This window comes from Bos grunniens, chromosome 25 (assembly GCF_055505025.1).
Source record: "Bos grunniens cultivar Pamir isolate PY7600 chromosome 25, Bosgru_T2T1.0, whole genome shotgun sequence".
NCBI lineage: Eukaryota > Metazoa > Chordata > Mammalia > Artiodactyla > Bovidae > Bos > Bos grunniens.
This window is the reverse complement of record NC_141189.1, coordinates 514636-534897: the sequence shown is the minus strand read 5'-3', so window position 1 is coordinate 534897 and position 20262 is coordinate 514636. Positions and strand designations below refer to the sequence as shown.

Sequence of the window (20262 nt, the reverse complement as noted above, 5' to 3'; positions counted from 1 at the left end):
GCCACTACACGGTTGGGGTTTATTTATTGAAGTGGCCAGTACGGCTTCAGCAATACAGGATCCAGAGAGGAGCTAACGTTCCCTGAGCACCCGTGTCTGAGCACACTTCATTGTATTCAGTGAGCGCTCTGCCCACTGTCAATGAACAGGAGATATTGGTTACATAATGTTCGTAAAGGATGGGGAAGGGGGTGGTGTGTCAGTGGGCGACTTTCACATTTAACTACACGTTAAAGTGAAAATTCTATTCAGTGCACATGTGTCATCTACATCACTAGACTGGACCATGGAAAAATCTGAACATAAAAAGCGAGGTATATCAAACCAGTCCAGGCTTATTTTAATTCATCTCTTAATAATAAGACTTCATTTAAAACAAGGCATCCAGTACAAACTTAAAATAGGTGGTATACCAGGATGACAGCAGGAACCAATTTTGGCTGCTGGAGACAGAATTCACAATTCTGTAGGAAATTTATCAATGACCTGTATTAAGCAAAATAGGCTTCATCTGTAAATGTGAATGGATAACCCAAGATTGCATCTGGAGGACTACATGGAGGAGGAGGAGATGAGCTAATAAAACACCTAAAGTGACTGAACAACAAATATTTGGCAATTAAGTTGAGATTGAATTAAAAACATTCAGGCATGATAGTACACAGCTGTTTCTCTTAGCTGCCCAGTATCAGACAGAGTTTGCAAATGCTTGATTCTTTGTGGAACTGCTTTGAAAATCAAGCTGTTGCCCTGCAAAGCTATTGAGCTAGTTTGTAAAACTGTGACTAGTTTCTGAATAGAGTCCTCTTTTTTGTTGCAACTTGTTCAGAATCAGTGTGAATAATCAAAATGTTCAGTGAAGGGAACACCATAGAGATGTAAAGTTTGGAAGACTTTAGCGGAGTGGGATTCCCGAAAACGCGGAATATAAACAGGAAGCGACTGAGACTTTAGCGGAGTGGGATTCCCGAAAACGCGGAACATAAACAGGAAGCGATTGAGACTTTAGCGGAGTGGGATTCCTGAAAACGCGCAATATAAACAGGAGGGAATTGAAGTTGTCACTGCGAAGTGAGCAGCAAAATGACCAAGTCAAGTAAGAGGAGCGCAGTGTACTTGACTGAGACTTCACAGCTGTGGTTTGTGATTTCATAACTCGTGAGAACAAGTTTTGAATGAGCTTCCATTTGGGGGTAAATTTACATTCTGTAATGAATAGAATGCAATTGAAAAGCCCTATTGTTTTGTGACATCTCTGTTTTGTTTGGCAAAGTATTCAAGATAATTAGAAATGGAGAAATACTGTTGAGGGGTTTTGTGTTATAAAATATTTGTCTAAGAATGAGTCTTAATGAAATAAAAATGATATGATGAAAATATTCGGACTAAAATATTTAAACATTTCCATACATAAAAGCATAATTATGTACCTTCACTGAGAATTTTCCTGAGCTTACCGGGAATCTCAACATATGTAGAAAGAATTAATTTTTTCAACAAAATATGGGCTACAGAGAAGAGTTTTTTTGAAAGTGTCAATAAATTTCAATTTATTAATGATAAAACACAATCTTGGGGACTATTACCTTTTTATGACAACTGAAAATAATGAGAACATATTTATAATTAAAGTCACTGAAGGAAAGGGGAGAGACAATGTGGCAGAAAAACATTTGAACAAATAAAGGCTAAAATATTTCCAAATATGATGGAAAATATCAAGCCACAGGTCCTAAGTGCTTAAAGATATCTAAGAAGATTGAATAGAAAAAAAACACATATAATCTCATCATAGTCAAATTGCTGAAAACCAGTAATAAAAAAATATGAAATGAATATAGAGGGAAAAAAGGCATATTCCATAGAGAAGATCAATGTGAAAGTGAACACAATTCAACAGCACTGCACCCAGAAGACAATGCAATGACATTTTTAAGGTGTTGAAAGAAAAAAAGTCTTCTCAACTTAGAAATCTATATCTGTTTAAACTATTCTTCAAAAATGAAGAGAAAATAAAGGTATTGTTTAATTCATGGTCAAAGAAGAAATCACAAGGGAAATAAGGGCTTATTTTGGACTGAATGATAATGAACATCTCATAAAAAAATTTTTTTTGTGGATACAGTTAAAATAGTAGCTAGAAGGAAATTTATAGCCAATTGGAAAAATGGCAAATTCCATACAAAACAAACATACCAAAATTGACCCAGGAAGAAAAAGAACATTTTAATGGCCTTATGTTTGTTGAAGAAAGTGAACCTGAAATAAAAGCCATTCTCAGAAAAACTCCACACCCAAAGACTTCACTAGTGAATTCTATCAAACATTTGATAAGAAATGAAAAAATGATGTCAACCATATATCATATTGGAGAAGGCGATGGCACCCCACTCCAGGACTCTTGCCTGGAAAATCCCATGGACGGAGGAGCCTGGTAGGTTGCAGTCCATTGGGTCGCACAGAGTCGGACACGACTGAGCGACTTCACTTTCACTTTTCACTTTCATGTATTGGAGAAGGAAATGGCAACCCACTCCAGTGTTCTTGCCTGGAGAATCCCAGGGACGGGGAAGCCTGGTGGGCTGCCGTCTGTGGGGTCGCACAGAGTCGGACACGACTGAAGTGACTTAGCAGCAGCAGCAGCATACATCATATATTTCAGAAAACAGAAGAGGAAGAATATTTATTGGCTTGTTTCCTGAGGGCAGTATAACCCTGATACCACAACCTGAGAAAGGCATCACAAAAAAAGGAATTGTAGACCAATATGCCTCGTGAACACAGGGACAAATATCACTGACAAAATATTAACAAAAACGGCAATATATGAAGATAATGACATGCCATGACCAAATGTAAATTATTCTAGGAATGCAAGGTTAGCATAAAATGATTCCATATAAGTTGATTTAAAAAAATCATTCAGTGTAAGCCGTCACATTGCACAGACTACAATAGAAAAACAGACGTGACGATCTCAGATGACAGACAGGAATCTGACAAAATTTAATACCCATTCAGGTTAAAACACGCCAGAAAACTAGAAGTAGAAGGGGCTTCCACAGTCTCACAGAAAGTGGCGATGAAAGCTTCCAGGCCATCATCATATTTGATGAAACACTGATTCCATTCCGTACGAGGCTGACAGCAGGCAATGAGGCCAGTATGCTGCCCTATATTTTCCTGGGCTGTTTTAAGCCTGTGCAGTAAGGTAAGTAAGAGAAAAAGTTTATGTAGGGAGAAATAAAATGGTCTTTATGTGATCTTGACATAACTGCATAGATTAAAAACTACTAAAAAAAGTACAAAAGTCTACACGAATAAGTGAACCTAAAAAGGTTACACATAGTAGGGCAGGTACACTGAAACCAATTGCGTTCTCATGTACTAGGGAAAAAAATGAAAAAGGGGTTCAAAGTATTTACAGTGCTAAGAAATGATGATGTTTAGAAAGTAAATCCATGTATAAGACACTTCTGAAAAACACGAAATAAGTTAATAGGTAAGAGACAAACCATGTTCACAGATTGGAGGATTTCATGTTGCTAATATATCTGTTTTCCCCAAACTGATCTGTAGACAACATGACCCAATTACGATCCCAGAAAACTTTATTTTTTTGATATAAGGACAAGTGAGTCTAAAATTAGTATCTAAATGCAAATAATCTATAACAGCTAAAATAATTTGGAAAAGAGGGAAAATGCTGGATAACTTACCTAACTTAACTTCCATAATTAACATAAAGCTTCAGTAATCAATACAGTGTGGTATCCACTTTATTACAGAAAAACAGATAATAGAGCCACACATAAATTGTCACTTGGGTCTCTGAAAGAGGTGCCAAGTTAGTCGCTCTGGTGAGAGGACAGTCTTTTCACTGAAGACGCTGGGACGACTGGATAGCTATAATGGGAAGAAAGCAAGCCTCTACCCAACTCCCCACAAACATGGGTTTGTGATTCATCTGTAATATGATATAAAATGCAAATATAAAACTATTAGCTTTGAGAAGAAAATACAGATGCTTTTTTGTAATCCTGGATTAGGCAAAGATCTCTCCGAAAACACTAACCATAAAAAATAAAGATACATTTGATTCCAAAACTTTAAAAACTTCTGCTCATCAAAATACACCATTAAGAAAATGCACAGAAAAACCCCGGACTAGGAGAATAAATAATAGTCAGTTACACTTTTACACAATAATATATATGAGAAGTACAATGAAAATAATATTCCATTTTAGAGTATAATACATAAAATATTTGAATTCCAGGCATAAAATACTAATGATGAAATAAAAGGACAAATAATTGGAAAGTTATGCTTGATTGTATAGACCATAATAAAGATGAAAACACTTCTTAATTTAGTAAAAATATTTTAATGTGAGACATTAATTTTTCTCAGGATATTTTAAATAACATTTTAAAACGGTATTTACAAGCCAAGGAAACATGCCTTTGTTTTTAGTTTATTGACTATTCTTAACAGTGCATTTTCATCAGATTGGATTGGGCCAATCAGGAATTCTATAGTTGGTCTTTGATTTGTTAGTGGCTATTCAAAGCAACTTTCAAAAAAAGGTTAAGAATACTGGGATAAAAATTAGACCATGAGCAGCTCCAAATACCATCACAAGAAACATAATCTTGAAAAATGTCCTGAAGATGTATGCTTTAGCTGCGGACAGGACACACACCCCTATTATTGTTGAAACTGCACTCTGTAACACGGGGTAGCCCAGCAGATACAGGGCCTCGATGGCTTTTCTGTTTACTGAGGGCTCTGAGCTGGACACAAAGGCATAGGAAATGTGAGCAGAAAAGTCAAAAGAAAACCCTATGCAAATGACAAGATTAATCATGGATATAGAGTCAAGGTTGACGTTCCAGAAGGCCATAAAACCCGTGACGCCCACAATCACAGAAGCAATAGCAAAAGTTACCCACAGAGAACACAGGGGATGAGGAATTAATAATAAGGAAACAATGAACATAGCTGCAGAGGCAACAATCACATTTCGCACAGTGTTCTCTACTATTGCAGAAAACTGATCAAAATATATGAAAGCCGAGTTGTACACCATCAGGGGAACCTCGCACTTCTCAGCCATGTCTCGGAACTGGAGCAACATCAGCTTCCTACTGGTTGAAGAAGAAATACCCATGGTTTGAACGAAGGCCCGGGAACAAATGATTTCTTGTGATGATGTTATATTAATATCATATGCAAAAAGTGGAAAATCCATTAAAAAAGTGGGAATATTGCTTAGAAACGCTGTCTTATCATTTATATCTTGACGGAGGTTTTCCATATATTTTACATATTCTCGTAACCAAAACTCTGTAAGGTTTTCATCTACATACTCACTGTTTTCAAAATCTGCCAGACATTTTTCCAGTTTTTGCCTAGCATCTTTATCCCAGTAGTCAAGAGCCTCAGTAATGATTACCATAACCCTGGGACCATAGGTAGAAAAATGTTCTTCTTCTACATTAAAATACGGTGTGATGTAGGAGTCGTCACTTGCCAAATTTCGGAGGTCTAAGCCTTCCTCCACTCGGAAACACCCATATAAACTAGTTATGATGTACGACGCATATAGGAACACTACACAAATCTTGGACTTGGTGCTTGTGAGAAAAGGACCAAAATAGTCTCTAAAGAACAGATTCATTGGGTGGATGTCGGCTTCATACTCGTCTTGGAGAGAGCTCCCTGGGAGGCAGCAGGACTTTTTCAATGAAGAACATTCTTGGTTGGGCGTTTCTGGCTTCTTCAGCCAGCGCAGACAGACTCCTTCTCTTTTCCCATCCAGGGCCATACATGCTCCGAAACAGGTGATGCTGTAAAAATAACAGAAGAGCAGGGTTGTTCCTGTGTAGATGCAGAAGTATTGTACGGACCTGAAAGAGGTCATAATTCCTGTATAGAAGGCCAGGACGTTGGTCACGGTGGTGATCGTAATGGACACTGCCACTTTTGAGTAGACATCGGACATCCGCTCGCTTATGCTATCCGTGAGGCTGGTCTTCTGCCAGGCAGAAATCATGATAAACATGTCATCGACCCCAACACCTGTTAGAGAAAGAAACAGAGTCTTCGTACTTTTTAACATCCATCAAAAATTAACCAGATCAACTCAAACCGTTTTCTTTGCCCGTCTCTCAAGGGCTCACTGATCTTGCGGAGTCTGTGTTTGGATACGGCTTTCTCTGATGCCTTCTCTGGTTGCCTCTGAATCCACAACTCTTCACTCCTTGCTCTGTAATAACTCTGCGCTTTGTACACAGCACAGTACACTCTACTACTAGTCCTCATTCAGGGTGTTTCAGTGAAGAGTCAGGAAACCTGGCTGACTGGGTATTATTAGCCATGCATCTCGGATTCCACCAGAACATTTGAGAGACCATTTTCTCTTATAAACCATTTTACTCTAAGGCACTAATACTGAGTTAGCACTCTGTTGTTTAAAATATGAGCTGGATTTGTCTGTTCTCCAGTTAGCACCTAGCTATCAATGTGGTATGTACATGCACACACACACAGATACACACACACACACACACACACAGATGTACACACACATGTAGTTTTCAGTTGGTCTGGTTCTGACACCCAGACGCTGTCATTCAAGCTTCACTTGCCCGGGTTAAGGCATTATGTCAGTAAAATGCAGGTACTCTTGACACCAGAAACATGTACCAAAGTGAACCTTAAGAATCCTTTACATAATAAGTGAATACTAAAGTAACCAGTCTCTTCCACAGTGACGCTTCCTGACTGATTTGGAATAAAGAGGCCAGGAGGACATTTGAGGACTCTGAAGTGGTCACTGAAGGTTAGGAGAGGAGGACTACAGAGAAGAAAGGGGATGACCAAGGACAGCCTGAGCACGGTGCAGATAGACTTCACTTCCCTCAAGCTTCCTGTGCTTTCACTCCTATACACCTGTTTCTGTGTGTCAACACTTGGAACTGAATGCTGATTGATTTTAATATCAACCTTGGAAGAGCCTCTCCATGGATGACACGGGAAGGTACTGGGCACTGCACTTGGCCTCTAATTGGGCTGCTCGGTGCGTGTGGTCTGGCAGAAGGCCTGCGGTGGCACAGGCTTGTGTGGTCTGGCACATCTGCATCCTGACATGCCCCCCGCAGCCAGCTGTCTGGATTTCGCTCGCATTCAGCTGGACGAAGGGCAAGAATCTGAAGTACTAAGGACCACAAATAAGCTCATTGATACCGAACAGGTATTTAAAACCGGTTTTAGTATTTATGGGACTTGGTTCAGAAACTGTCCTCACACATTTCTTGAGCTACTGAAATCACAGCCCCGCCACACACATGCAGCCCTACACTCACATATCTATGTGTATACAGACAATACGAAGACGAAGTTGTCTACACGTCAGTTGTTTATGGCTGTGGGAACACTGAATGTGTAAGCTTGAGTGTGCTAGGAAGGCACACATCCAGTGCACAGGTCCTCTCCTATTTCCCCTGGGAAACTAATTATTAATTCTTCCAAGTTGCTTACCATCCAGAACAGAAACATTTTTGCCTTCTTATGCTTATTGTAAAATAAATCCTGAAAGTACAGGCAAATACAAAGAAAACCTTTAAACAACTGTAATTCTACCTGTCAAGGATAATCCTTGCTAATCTTTTAAGTATTATCTATCCAGAATTTGCTCTATACAAATATATATGCATATTTGTATATATATACATACATATATATCGGAGAAGGCAATGGCACCCCACTCCAGTACTCTTGCCTGGAAAATCCCATGGATGGAGGGGCCTGGTGGACTGCAGTCCATGGAGTCACCAAGAGTCAGACACGACCGAGCGACTTCACTTTCACTTTTCACTTTCATGCATTGGAGAAGGAAATGGCAACCCACTCCAGTGTTCTTGCCTGGAGAATCCCAGGGACGGGGGAGCCTGGTGGGCTGCCGTCTATGGGGTCGCACAGAGTTCGACACGACTGAAGTGACTTAGCAGCAGCAGCATATGCATATTTATATATCTCTCTGTTTTAAACATCTCTCTGTATATCTCTCTGTTTTAAACATTTTGTTTCATAACCAGCATTTTTCATTTAACACTTTATATCTACCTCTTTTGAAAGACTGAATAGGATTCCAAAACTTTAATGTGATCTGAGCAGACCAATCCCATGTTGATATAGGATTAGCTTGTTTTTGTTTTTTCCTATTCTAAATCACACTATAATGAACATGCTTATTTTATTTTGTGAAAACCTGTCCAATAACTAGGACAAATTCCCAGAAGTGGAGTTGGCAGGTCAAAGGTAATCCATTTAAAATTTTTAAGTCTTTTGATTCGTTGCAAAGTTATATCTTAGAAGTGCACCAATTTACAAATCTCCCTCAGCAGAATATAAGAGTGTTCACTTGCATACAATCTTCCCCAAACCTTCTATCTTCTATAATATTTGTTAATCTCCTAAGAAGACAAAGGATCTCAGTTTTGGTTTAACTTGCATCTCTTGATTAATCGAAAGGTCAAATATTTCTTTCTTACATTTTCAAGGATTAGTATTTTGGATTCTGTGTGTGTGTGTGTGTGTGTGTGTGTGTGTGAAATACCTGTTCATGTCCCTGGTCTGTGTTTTTCCATTTGGGGTACCAGATTTTTCCAACTCTAAAGGCATATGATTCCATTTGATTTCCTTTTTCTCCTGATCCCTGATTTTGGGTCTGTAGCCACCTCCATATGACTATTCTGCCTGATCTAACACAGTGCCCGTCCTCTGCCCACCCCACACCCCCATGCACAGCATGCAGCCTTGTGCTTCGTTTTACTCACCGAGGATAAGAAACGGTGAATTCGCGACTATGAGCACAAAGGGCACCCCGACATACAGCATCAGGCCGAAGCCACTCACCACGGCCAGGGCGGTGGAGATGACTCCGAAGACCGCGACCCACATTTTGTTCCGCACACAGTCACACCTGTAAATTTGGAGGGAAAAGTCATGGAACTTGTGGTGGTAGCTTCCATACTGAAATTCCAGCCATTCCTAACATTCTTGACTCGGACACCTCTTCAGAGCCTCTTGGGCAATAATCCCCATATCTGTCTGCCAGAAAACTTTAATTTCCAGGCACTAGCCCAGACCAACTGAACAAAAAAAAGGGTGGTGTGGGGCGGGGGATGGGGTGGGGACAGAGAATTGGGAATCTGTCCTTTTACCAAACTATACTCGTTGATTCTTATGCAGTGAGCCAAGCATGAATCCACCGACTGGCCTTTCAGAACCACAAAAAGATACTAAAACATTGCAAAAAGCTAATTCCACTCTGATCTCCAAAGGAGTGTGAATAGAAGCAAGCAGTATGAAAGTGCCCACGTCGAGGTAACTTCTCACCCACTTATGACTCCCGTGAGCCATAAACACAATCCCAAATACCTCCTGTATGTCAAAGCTGGTTTAATATATATTGTGGTTAACAAAAAGAATGAAAGCCTCCTCCTAAAAGTTTTTCATGGTTCTCCTCTGCTAAAGAAGTATGTTTCTAGAAAAGAGGCTCTGTGGGTGTGTATGTGTGCGCTCAGTCAATTCAGTTGTGTCTGACTGCTTGTGACCCTATGGACTGTAGCCCACTAGGCTCCTCTGTCCACGGGAGTCTCCAGGCAGGAATAGTGGAGTAGGTTGCCATGCCTTCCCTCTAGGGGATCTTCCCCGCCCAGGGGTCAAACCCGCATCTCCTGTGTCTCCTGCACTGCAGGCAGATTCTTTACTACTGAGCCACCAGGGAAGCCCAGGAAAAGTGGCTGCTGCTGCTGCTGAGTCGCGTCAGTCGTGTCCGACTCTGTGCGACCCCATAGACGGCAGCCCACGAGGCTCCTCCATCCATGGGATTCTCCAGGTTAGAGTACTGGAGTGGGTTGCCATTGTCTTCTTCGAGAAAAGTGGCTACTAATTGCAAAAAAAAAAAAAGTAATATATACTCCATTTTGAATAACAGAAGTTATATCTATTTCTTGGTTGAACCAACAAAAATGGGAATATATATACAGCATTTTAAAAAGATTGGATTTAATACTTTAACTCCCCAACAACCACAACTTTACATTTTAAAGTATTGATGACAATCTCTAGGTTTCTGTTTTACTTCATTGCCAACTGCGTCAAAACAAATGACTGACGGCTGCCTCTTGAAACTTCAGGAGGAGAGAGAAACAGTCTGGTTTGAAGACTAGGAAAGTCAACTATGGAAATGGAGCTGCTGATTCCCAAAAGCAAGACTATAACTAAAGACCTTATTGATGCAAGGCCACATTAAAATAACCAAACTTTCTTATTAAAACAACTCTATGTGCCTGTATTTCACTTTTTCTCAAACTGCTGGTGCTATCTGTTAAACTCAGGGCCCCAAATCAACACACATACACACACCAAAACAAAAGGGTTTTGCTTGATTCCAAAACAAAATTTGATCACAACCAATACTTTCTTGTGGGCTTCCCTAGAGCTCAGATGGTAAAGAATCTGCCTGCAATGCAATCCCTGGGTCAGGAAGATCTCCTGGAGAAGGAAATGGCAATCCACTCCAGTATTCTTGCCTGGAGAATCCCAGGAACAGAGAGGCCTGGTGGGCACAGACCCTGGGGTCACAAAGAGTCGGACACGATTAAGTGACTAACACGTGCACACAACACTTTCTTAAAGCAACAATACTGGTTTACAAGAGTTTAAGGTGAAAGTAACACAAATGAACCTTGAAACCAGAAAGATGAACAGGATAAAAGCTGCGTAGGACATGCTTAACCCCATTCCCTCTTTCAGGTTTCTGGACTGTTGGTATAAATTTTTCAGAGGATGGAGGGAGTGAAGTATAGTATTGGCTAGAGTCCTTTGACTTCGACTAGTCGCTGTGCTGGCTCTCTAAGTGATCCTTATTTTAGTGTTTGATAGGCAATAGAAGGAATGATGTGAATGCAGAACACCGGTGAACACACTCGCAGCTTTTCTAGTCCCCAAGAAGGACTCCAGTTAAGCAGTTTATCAGGATGACTTAGGAGAGTCTCAGAACTTTAGATTCCTGCAGTCCTGGAACACAGCTCTGCAGACTCTCATCTACAGTTTGTAGGGAAGTTGCAGAATCCGTGTGTCTAAAAATTTCATGTGATTCCAGTGCTCAGGCTGACTTGGGAATCACTGGCAGCAAAATGACCAATCAAAACAGCTCACTAACTACACATTAAAGAAGGCCCTAACCCTAAAGAAGGCATGGAGCAGGAGTTCCCTGGTGGTCCAATGGTTAGGACTCCTCAGCACTTTCATTGCTAGGGCCTGGGTTTGGCCAAAAAAAAAAAAAGGTATAAATGGATGAAATGAAGGATAATAGCTCTAATATTGGAGAAGGCAATGACACTCCACTCCAATACTCTTGCCTGGAAAATCCCATGGACGGAGGAGCCTGGTGGGCTGCAGTCCATGGCGTTGCTAAGAGTCAGGCACGACTGAGCAACTTCACTTTCACTTTTCACTTTCATGCATTGGAGAAGGAAATGGCAACCCACTCCAGTGTTCTTGCCTGGAGAATCCTGGGGACGGCGGAGCCTGGTGGGCTGCCGTCTATGGGGTCACACAGAGTTGGACGCGACTGAAGTGACTTAGCAGCAGCAGTAGCTCTAACATATACAGAATATTAAACACCCAAACAATAGAAGTAAGTCCTTCCTTGTCAGCAATTATTTTAAATCTAAACAGATTAAACTTTCCAATCAAAAAGCAGATATTGTCAGAATGTATAAAACAGCATGATTCAACTATATGTTATCTATAAGAATTCACTTTAGATCCAAAGACATAAACAGATTGATAAGATACTGAAATAGATTCTCCAATGAATAGGAACCAAGAGACTAGGAGTGCCTATACTGATAACAGACGAAATAGACTGTTTCAAAACCGTTATATATTTATAAAAGGGACAAGTAATCAAGAAGATGTAACAACTATAAACATAAATGGACCTCATAACAGGGACCCAATATATATGAAGCAAATATTAACAGTATTATAAATACATAGCTCTACAGTAACAGTTGGAAAGTTCAACGCCTCCCTTTCAATAATGGATAAAACATCTATGCAGATAACCTATAAGGAAAATGAGAACATACAAAATACCATAAAACTCATGAGATGTAGTGACACCAGTGCCCAGAGGCAAATTTATACTGCATTAAAAAAAGAGCAAAGATCTTGAACCACTTTGTGGATTTAGACACCTTGTGGAACCAGAAAAAGAAGAGAAGACCTAACACAAAGCTAACAGAAGGAATAAAATAAGAACGGTGATAAATATAATTGAGAATAGAAAAACAATAGAGAAAACCAAGAAAGCCAGAAGTTGGTTATCAAAAAAAAAACAACAACACAAAAACCCAACAAAATTGAAAGATATTTATTTAGAGTGATAAAGGGGAAAAATACAAATAACTAAATGAGACATAAAAATGGGAACATCACTACTGAATTTACAGAAATAGAAAGAATTTAAGACATTACTATAAGCAACCTATGCCAAAAAACTGGATAACCTAGATAAAATACACAAATTCCTATAAATACACAAAGACCTAAATTGACTCACGATGAAACTCTCAACAGAACATGTAAAAGGACTGATCCATAGTCAAAAACCTCCCCTCACCTCCAAAATAAAGTCCAGGCTTGATGGCTTCAACAGTGAATTTTATCAAATATGTAAAGAAGAATTAACACCAATCCTTTTCAAACCCTTCCAAAAAAAAACTGAAAGGAAAGGAACACTTCCTAACTCTTTTGATGAGGCCATTATTACACTGACATCAATGTCAGACTAAGATACCACAAGGAAGCTACAAATGATACCTCTTATTAATATAGATACAAAAATCTTCAATGAAATTCTAGCAAACACAATTCAGTAAGCATATTAAAAGAAGTATACATCATGACCACATGGGATTTACCCCAGGAATGGAAGAGAGGTTCAACACGAGAGCATCAGTGTGACACAGCACACTAACAGAACAGAGGATAAAAGGCACACGAATCTCTCAAAGGCACAGAAAAGGCCCTTGACAAAACCCAGTGTCTTTTCATGATAAAAACTCTCAAAAACAAGGAACGGAAGGAAAGTTCCTCAAAATTATAAAGGCAATTATGAAAACTGCACAGCTAACATTATACTCAACTGTGAAAAAAAGAAAGCTTTCCCTCTAAGATCAGGAACAAGATAAGGATGCCCACTTCCATCAGTGATATTCAAAGATGTACTAGAAGTGCTGATGGGACCAATTAGACAGGACTTTGAAATTAAAGGAATTCAAACTAGAAAGGAAGAATTGTAACTCTCTTTTCACAGATTATATGATCCTACACATGAAAACGCCAATGAATCCAAAGGAAGCTACTAAAGTTAGGAAACAAATCCAGTAAAGCTGCAAGATACAAGATCAACACGCAGGAGTAGTTGTTTCTGTCCATGTGCAATGGACAATCCCAAAGGGAAACAAAGAAAGTGATTCCATTTAGCGTTTAAAATAATGAAATACTTAGGAATACATTTAACCAAAGAAGTGAAAGACTGGTAAAAGAAACTAAAAAAGACCTAAATTAATGGAAAGACTTTCACAGTCCATGGTGGGGGAAGACTTAATATTGTCAAAACGACAATCTCGCCTAAGGCGATCTACACATTAAACACAATCTCTATCAAAATTCAAACAGCTTTTATTCAGAAATGTATAGGTCAGTACTCAAATTCATATGGAATTACAAGGAGCCCTGGATATTCCAGAATAACCTTAAAAAGAGAAAATAAATGGACAACTGAGATTTCCAGATTTTAAAACTTATAGCTACAGTATTTAAATCAAATTGGTACCAGTACATGGACAGGCATATAGACCAATGGAGTAGAACTGAGCACCTAGAAATAAATCCATATATCTACAGCCCATTGATTTATGACAAGGATGCCAAATCCAATCAACTGGGAGAGAGCGGTCTTTTCAACAAATGGCACTTGGATGACTGCATTTCCACGGGAACAAGAATGAAGTTGGGCCCCTACTTCACATCATGTACAACTATGATTACAAATTGTAACCACCTGAATATCGCAGCTAAAACCATAAAACTCTTGAAGGAAACATAGAGCAATTGCAGACGACCTTGCTTGTCACTGGAAGCTTAGAGGCAACACCAAAAGCACAAGCAGAAACAATGGAAATAACAAGCTGAATTTCATCTGCATTAAAGCCTGTGTACATAAAGGACATTATCAGCAAGTGAAGAGATAATCTACAGAGCGAGAGAAAATGTTTGCAAATTATATAACTTGATAGCCAAAACATATTCTCAACAACAACAGAATTCAACAACAAAAGGACAAACAGTTTCACTAAAAATGAACAAAGGTGGGAATTCCCTGGCAGTCCCGTGGTCAGAACTCCAAACTTTCGCTGCCAAGGGCCTCGGCCCAAGTTCAACCTCCAGTCAGGGAAAGAAGATTCTTCAAGCCTTGGGGCGCAGCCAAAAAAAGGGCAAAGGACTTGAATAGACATTTCTCCATAGAGGATATGCGTGTGTGTGCAGTAGCTCAGTTGTCTGACTCCTTGTGACCCCTAGCCACCAAGCTCTTCTGTTCATGAAATTGTCCAGGCAAGAATACCTGAGTGGGTTACCGTTTCCTTCTCCAGGGCATCTCCCAACACAGGGATCCAAACCAAATGTCTTGCATTTCCTGCACTGGCAGGCAGGTGCTTTACCACCGCACCACCTGGGGAGCTCCAAAGAAGATACACAGATAACCGACAACCACATTAAAAAGATAGTCATGCTTAGAAGGTAGAGAAATTGGAAAACTTATGCATTGCTGGTGGGATATAAAGCGGTGTAGCCTCTGTGAAAAATGGTGTGGTGGCTCTTCAAAAAGCTAACCAGGGAATTATCACACAACCCACTGATTCCACTCCTAGGTATATACTGAAAAGAACTGAAAACAGGAGCTTAAACAGAGATCTGGACACCATGGTTCACTGCACCATTATTCACTATAGTCCAAAGGTAAAACTATTTCAAGTACCCATCAACAGATAGGTAGCTAAACGAATGTGGTATATACATAAAATGGAATATTATTCAGCCATGTAAAGGAACTCATGCTACAACATGGATAAATGTGGAAAACATGGTAAGTGAAATAAGTCAGTCACAAAAGGACAAATACTGTATGATTGCAGTTATATGAAGTCTCTAGAATAGGCAAATTCATGGAAACAGAAACTAGATTAAAAATTAGCCAAGACTTGGGGGAGACAGTGGGGAGTTATTACTTAAAGGTTACGGTGTTTGTTTGGGGTGATGGAAAATATTCATAAAGGGATAGTTGTGACGGTTGCACAACACTGATAATGTAATTAATGCCACTGATCTGTACACTTAAAAATGGCTTTTGAAGTGACACATTTTATGTTATAAATGTTACATACACATTATATACATTATTACAATAAAATTTTTAGAGTTTAAAAAACTAATACAATAGCTTTACCTGTAGCATGATACAATTGCAAATAATATGATTAGAAGGTAGGCCAAGTGAAACAAGGGGACCACGGTCATAGAAGTTGCCTCAAATTCCAGTTGTCTAGAAAGTGATGAAAAGTAGACAACCTGCCACAAAAATATATTCAGGTAAATGACTTTCAATTCTGATATTGCATGTGAGTTACCTATGATACTGAAAACTACAGCTTATTAATTTAAACATTAAAATTCAGTGAAAAATCAAAATACATGGATTATGATTTTAAAATAAAGAAGGTAATAAAGATTTGCTTCTTCCCACAAATCTCTGCATGCTTTTCAAAGTTTCTTTAAAAAAATCTAAAGTTTAAAATTCCTGAATACACAAAATCTGAATCTTATATAAAAATGTGAAAGTGTTAAGAACTATAGACATGATAACTTTTTCTAAACTTCTATTCAGTCCTTATCTTTTACTATTTTAATTGTACAAACATCATTTCAGACAGGCTTGGGCATTAAAAGGCTTTTCCCAGAAGATATCTTCTCATTTTCACCAGTTTTATTCAGAGTATTAGGTTTGCCAGCCCCCAAATCACTGAACAGCTAATATGTGCCTGGCAGTATGCTATAATTTAGTTTTAAAATGCTCATCTTTCTCAAAAACATCATGGAACTTTTGTTTAAGTTTTGCTTTTTTATTCCAGTGAACTCCAGAGTTTAGGGGGCTCCCAGAAACAGCAAAGGCTTAAACTGAAAGCAAGAATTACAGAGTAATTTGACCAGATAAACCAAACTAAACCTGAAGATCAACGTCTGTACTGAACAGACCTACCCTGAGAATGTACCATTTGTGTTTTTGACCAGAATGTTACCAGGGATTTAAGATTTGTGGCATTCTTCTCCTTTTTTTTAAAAGTCCTCTTTTTCCTTTATTGAACAGAATTATTGGAGTGTAGTTGAGTTACAGTGTTGTGTTAGTCTCACGTGTACAGCAAAGTGAGCCAGTTATACTCATATCCACTCTTTTTTAGAATCTGCTGTGGCTTTCTTCAGTGTGCTATTTTAAGAAAGTTGGATTATGGATCAAATAAAGCAGAGCACACCTAGCTTCCAGTCAAGGGCTCTATCTGATAATCCGGGAGCGCTGCTGCTATGGTCCTTGGAACGAGTGCTCTTATCCCTCCCGCCTTCTCCTGGCCTCCCATAAACCCCAGCCACTAGGTACCTGGATCTTCTTCAAGGCCAGACTCTCTTCAAGGCTGCCAACGTTCATCAGGAAATGGATCATCCACGCCTTGCTACGTTCATTTTCCTCTCCTTCACCTGTCTCCAGGTAGTACTGCAGCCGCATGGCTTTGGCCTGGAGGAGTAACTGGCTCGGCCCCATACTCTCGCCCAGGACAGTTCCTCCCAGGATGTTGGCCAGGGAGACGATCTGACCGGCTAGGCTGTGGATGGGGAAGGTGATGGTTCTCAGGTTGAGGCCCTTGTTCCTTTTCCAGGCGAACAAGAGTGGGTTGGGGGGTACACAGGAGCCCTGGTTCTTAGTGCACACCTCGCTGTAGGGGATCTGGGTTCCGTTGTCCTGGGTCACAGTCAGAGCCTGCACCGCGTCGTCCACCTTGCTGATTTCCTCTAGGATGTCCGGCTCCAGCAGGGTCTCGGTGTTGGAGACCACGAGGACGGAGGCATAAGGGACCTCGGTGCTCTTCCTGGAGATGGAGAAGATGAGAGAGTCGTTGGCGGTGAAATGTGTCTGCACGAAGCGCCGCTCGGCCTTGGCAGGGCTCCCGATGGGGGTGTACTGCTCCTCCAGGTCTTCTTCTCCATCCCGGGGCAGGTACATCAGGCCGGTGCCCAGGACGGCCGTTAGCGCCAACGGCAGCAGCAGGAAGATCCAGGGATGAGCGCCCACCTTCCTGCCCAGCCGCTGGAAGGCCCGCGACAGCGGCGCCTCCAGGCAGTTGGTGTGGCAGCGGGGCCGCGGGGCCCGAAGGTTCTCAGACCGCGAGGCCGGCGGGGGCGGCGGAGCCTCCGGCCCCGGAGAGGGCTCTGCGCTCGGCCCCGGCTTCCGGCCGCGCTCGGGCTCCCAGTCCTGACCCGCCGCAGAGGGCCGCTCCGGCTCAGGGCCAGGCCCTGCCGGCGGCCCGCTCTCTGCCTCCGGCCCCGGCCCCTGGGCCTCGGACCCAGGCCCTTGTCCTGCCTCCCGCTCCGGCTCTGGCTCAGGCGCAACCTTCGAGGGATTAAGGCTCATTTCCAGGAAGGAAAGCCCACGTTCTCAGCACGGCAGATCAGAAAGGAGCTGCCGTACGGAGCCCCCTCTCCACCCACCAACGGTTTCCTGAAGTTCCAGGCGCGTCTGTTTGACCCCCGGCTGCTCGCGCCCCCGATGCTGGAGCGTCGTTGGCGGTCACGTGGTTCAGCTGAGGTCAGTCGCGTCCGACTGTGTGCGACCCCATGAACCACAGCACACCAGGCCTCCCTGTACATCACCAACTCCCGGAGCTTACTCAAACTCATGTCCATTTAATCCGTGATGCCATCCAACCATCTCATCCTCTGTCGTTCCCTTCTCCTGCCCCCAATCCCTCCCAGCATCAGTCTTTTCCAATGAGTCAACTCTTCGCATGAGGTGGCCAATCTGATTACACATTTACCATTCAATTTATGTTGATTGGTGTCCACTTAATCTACCTTCATTCTTAATATAAGTGGAATACATTTTTTGTCCTTGTTGACTCTTGTTAATAATACCAGCATAAAAGCAAATCAGAAGCAGAAGTAATTTCTCATGAATGAGTTTATTCTTGTTTAAGGGCTAATCCAATTAAAAGGGGTGTACAATTGAACATGTGTAGAAAGACTCTGAGAAGTAACATTTACTTGTGGTAGTATCACTGGAAAGATGGATTCATTTAAGCACACAAAGTATTGTTACTCAGGCTAACGTACTAATTGCCACAAGCCACATTCCCTCAGATTGGTTCAGAGAAAAAGCAGATGGTGGGAGGAGAGTTCTTTTTCATAACTTTAGGTTCTGAGCAGGAAGAAAGAGTACCATTTTATTAGTATTGGAAACTACATTAACAAAGTTGTTTTTTTTTTTTTTTAATGTTTTCAAGTTTTAATGTTTTTTAAAGTTTTCAAGTTTCACCCAAGTTTGCTTCTAACAAGTTGATGTCAAGTATGAAACGATAGGCTGCTCAAGAAACAATCGTACTGACAGAGATCATTATAACTTGACCCTTTAAGATCACATTTTCTGTGATCCTTATGGCAGACATATTCCTCAGTGTCCACTATTTTATGTTTTATTTTATTAGTAAAACATTTGTCATCCAGCTGTTCACCACCGTTCCCATTGCTCCTTGTCAGTGGGATACATAATGTTTCAAGTCTTGGCAATGAGCCATCAGTAGAAAGTGGTGCGTGAAACCTAAAGATCACCTTCTCTATGTTAAAGCCACTAGATACGGACTTTTTTCTCTTCCTTCCCACTTGAAAATGTTGCCAGTGAAATGATCACTTTTTAGACAAAGATGGAAACCACATATTGAGGGTCTAATTGCCTTTCCCAAACCCCTTAACTCATACTGCTGCCTGAGAAAGCAATAATTTATTAAGTCACTGCATCTTGGGAGTTCACTTAGCTATAGTGCTATATTTGCTCTTATAATACTTTCCATAAACATATCTTTGGCAGTTCACCTCTGCATCTTACCACTCACTAGGACAATTTTCACCTGAGAATGATCAAGTCTCTTCAGAAACTATTCTGGTATTGAGAGAAGGGCATCTTGTCTTCTGTTGAGGTCCTTTAATGAACTGGAACTTGGTGGTCCAGAATCAATGATAAGAAAGTAAAGGAGAGAAAGGGGCTGATATTCCTTGGTTTACACAGAAAGCCAATAAAGCCCCTGCATGGGGCTTGCTCTGTTCACAAAGGCTTCAGGCGCCCTCTCGATGGGGTGAAGGCACAGAGCACCTTCTTGAGAGGGTCTTAGAAGCTCAGGCAGGAACGTGAACTCGGAGAGCCTCTGCGCTCCAGGGTATCAGCCTGAAAGGGGGGGGGGAGAGAGAGAGAGAGAGAGAAAGGGAGAAAGACACAGGGACCAGAGCTCTGATGGAGCAAAGGTGTTTTAATCAACATGGTGTGGGCATATATACCATCTTACAAAGTAGTTATTCTCAGCAAAGATAAAGATTAAAATTCCTGACTTACAAAACATAGGCAATCCATATTAGAGAGATTTGTAAACAATCACTTTTACCGTATGGTTCACAAGAAGGAAGAGGGTACTTATCACCATATAGAAATGCTACTGAAGGAAATGCCTGGATTCCTCAGTCCCGGGAGAGGCTTGCCTCTCCTTTTAATTCCTGAATATTCAGGAATTAATAAGGAGCAGAGAATTCCTGACAGATCCAAAACAGCACACAGGAAACCTCCTGTTAAATGCTTCCTGACAGTCTTCTGTCTTAACCAGAAGGAGAAAAACTCAAGCTTCTGATCTATATTAGATATTAGGTTATATATCCCTTTGTCCGAACTACTTGATGAGTCCTTGGGCTTGTTATGACCTTTAAGAGTCCAGTTGTCACATTAACTGGTTTTGGATCCCTTTTGACCCATCATCTAGGCCTTTTTGCTAGCCTTTTTAGGTACTTACAAGTCTCTTTCTTAAGCTTAGG

At 40.9% G+C, this 20262-nt stretch overlaps 1 protein-coding gene across 1 annotated transcript; it reads right to left on the bottom strand.

Annotated features, from left to right (window-relative positions):
* Nucleotides 1–2982: 2982 nt before the first annotated feature.
* Nucleotides 2983–19759, bottom strand: LOC147344647 (patched domain-containing protein 3-like). Its single transcript, XM_086376953.1, has 4 exons — nt 16796–19759; nt 15593–15714; nt 8844–8989; nt 2983–6084 (listed from the first exon to the last, which is right to left on the bottom strand). The coding sequence occupies exons 1-4, from the start codon at nt 17822–17824 to the stop codon at nt 4580–4582; spliced, it is 2802 nt and encodes a 933-aa protein (XP_086233079.1). The 5' UTR covers nt 17825–19759; the 3' UTR covers nt 2983–4579.
* Between the last annotated feature and the right edge of the window lie 503 nt (nt 19760–20262).